Source organism: Gavialis gangeticus, unplaced genomic scaffold (genome assembly GCF_001723915.1).
Source record: "Gavialis gangeticus isolate Ggan-Ray unplaced genomic scaffold, GavGan_comp1, whole genome shotgun sequence".
In the NCBI taxonomy this organism is placed as follows: Eukaryota; Metazoa; Chordata; order Crocodylia; family Gavialidae; genus Gavialis; species Gavialis gangeticus.
Window position 1 is genome coordinate 13,333,817 of NW_017729006.1, and position 2,777 is coordinate 13,336,593.

Below are 2,777 nucleotides of genomic sequence, written 5' to 3' on the forward strand. Positions count from 1 at the left end.
GGGGGGGGGGGCAGGACGTGATAGGTCTTGGGCAGACTCCACTCCTTCATATTCTTGCCTAGGTTTACACAATGAAGCTCTTAGTGTGATGGTCACACAGACCTTTTCTGCATACACCATGATCCAGAGGTCAACAGTTGCCAAGAACAGCATCAGCCTTCAACCAGCTGACACACAGATGGCAACTTCACAACTTGACTGTCCAATCCATATTTTTGGAAGTTCAGATTGTTGTCTTTTATTTTAAATTAAAAAAAAACACGAACAATTCCTTCCTCCTTCACTCAAAATGCCTCACTCCCTCCCCTCCCCTCCCCTCCCCTATGGGGCTTTGTTGCCCAGTCACACAGGGGGCCTGCTTCAAAACCAAGGAGCCTCTACAAGTTCAGATAAATTCGACCTTTTGGCTATAAGATGTGTTGTCCAGATATTTAAGCCTGCGTGCATGTAACTGCTTGGGATAACTATTGGGTAAATTACGTTCTACAGACATACATTCGCCTCCTTAGAAAACCAGCAGCCACACAGCTTTCCACACTGAGAAGGCACAAACCTTTACTTACTGAGAGTATTCATGAGCTGATTGCTTCCTTGTGGCCTGCTGGTACCGTTAGCAACAGGGTTTCTGTTGTTGTACTGCTGGTGGGATGGCTGAGAAGGGGAAATGTGTGCAGACTCTTCACCGCTGCTAGAGCTTTCATCGTCACTCCCAGAGGAGCTCTCCGAATCAGATGAGCTACTACCGCTGCTGCTACTCATCTGTTCAATGATCTCCACCTCTGCTCTCAGCTCTGGAATAAAATGAAACTGGGTAAGTTGAAACACTGAGGGACACCATGAGTTATGGGGGGAAAAACAAGAATATTCAGCTTCAGTAGCTTTGTCAAACAGTTTCAGAAGCCCAACATACCCACAGGACTTACTTAAATAAAGGAAAGGTAAAGAAAGACAAAACACTTGGAACTGTCCAAAGACTGTAGCAGACTCCAAAGAAGCAAGGTTATAACTCCCATATATTTTAGATACATAAGTTTCATGAATCTAAAAGCATTTCTTCCCATGCTATTGTTATTATTATTCATTACCCAGAGTACCATGCCCTTTACAGACAAAACAGTCTCTTCTCCAAAGAGTGTGTGTAAACAGTTAACATAATGGGGACCCATGCATTAGCAGTACCAGTAACCATATACAAGCGTAATATGGCAGTTGTATTGACAAGATCTTAGCCACGTTGCTAACCAGTTCTAACCAAGACAAAATACCCAAACCACACTGCCATTGTGTATTTTGAATATGCCACATGCTATGAAAAAAAACCTGCTTAAGAAGCTTTAGAACATTTTGGTGGAACTATTTCTTTAATCCCTCTAGCCAAAAAGTCCAAACATTCAGGAATCAGATGGAAAATAACATTAAAACTAGGGCTTTTTATACTCTATGTGCATGTGAAGTCCTTAGAGTTCAAGCCCCACTGTGCTAGAGACTGTACCCCGACACAGTAACAAATGAGTCCATGCTCTAATGAACTTACAGTCTCAATGGACAAGACAGAGAGCATGGGAGATGGTAGGTATAAACATCTCTGTTTTACAGTTGCAGAACTAAGGCTAAGAGATCAGGTCACTCAGGAAGTCAATGATGGAATCAGGGATCTGACTCAGATTTCCCCAAGTATCTCTTCTATCCCGTAAATCACAAGACCATTCTTCCTGTGTAAAGTATCTTCAAAATAACGTAAAATAGAACCTTTCTAGGCATAAAAAAATGACATAAAGATGACCATTACTCTGAGCCCTCCTAGGAGCATAACCATGTGTCGTACCAGACAAAGCAGCTGGAACCCCCCCCCACCCCTTTCCAGCACCATTGGGGACAGGAGATGAAACTAAAGAACCCTACTAAATCTTGGTCTCCCTAGTATTTGGGAGTGGCAGTGACTTCTTTTGGCTAATTACACACTGGATTAGAAAAAAAAAGTTTCCTTTTCAGCAGTCCCTGAACAGATTGGTTGTCACCTGAAGTTCCTCTATATGCAATATAACTATTTTTATTCTTTTTGACTGAAAAAAGATTCTTTTTGGATTTATGTGATTGGGCCTATGGGAAGGAATAAGACTTTGTAAACTTCTAAGGCAATTTATCTCTCTCTCTCTCTCTCCTTTCCCACCTCAGTCTTGCAGTTTTTAAAATTCTGTTTCATATTTGGATTTTAAGACACATGAAGAGCACTCCCCAGCCACTGCTTTCAATGCATTCCCTGCTGGTGTATTTCTAGGATTCTACAGTAACTTTTAAGGATGAAAGACACTCACTCAGGACTAAAATAAGCAATTTGGAAAAACCAAGCACAAGGTAAACTGGACCTAGCCCCTCTTTCCCAAGTGAAAACCCCCAGATATGAATATCTTTCCTCACTAGCTTAATTTTATACTTTTTCCACATCCCTTGTTTTATCAATGCTGATAATCTTCTGAAGACCTTTTTTCTTTGGTAAAGACCAAAGCAAATTAGGTATTTATTACCTCTGCCTTTTTTGTGTCCTCTGGGATCTCTCACTTTCTCCACTGAATGCTTTCCCTGATCTTTCTTTTGCATCTGACACATTTGTAGAACCCCTGCCTGCAGTTTTCAACATCCTTTTCTTCCACTGCTCATCCAGAAGGCAGGGTAGATTTGCACCGTATAAAAGTGTGTGTGTGAGATATAGCACATACAGCAAAAGTGCAGAGAGAGTAAAATTAGAATACAAAAGACAGAGTGGGGTGGTATTCAGA

The 2,777-nt window shown here is 41.5% G+C and overlaps 1 protein-coding gene across 1 annotated transcript in view; it reads right to left on the minus strand.

Annotated features, from left to right (window-relative positions):
- EAF1 (ELL associated factor 1) overlaps nt 1–2,777 on the minus strand; it is a 29,829-nt gene that overhangs the window by 5,046 nt on the left and 22,006 nt on the right. The window contains exon 5 of the mRNA XM_019508825.1: nt 564–791. Within this exon, the coding sequence (XP_019364370.1) occupies nt 564–791 (228 nt within the window). The remainder of the gene's footprint in view (nt 1–563; nt 792–2,777) is intronic.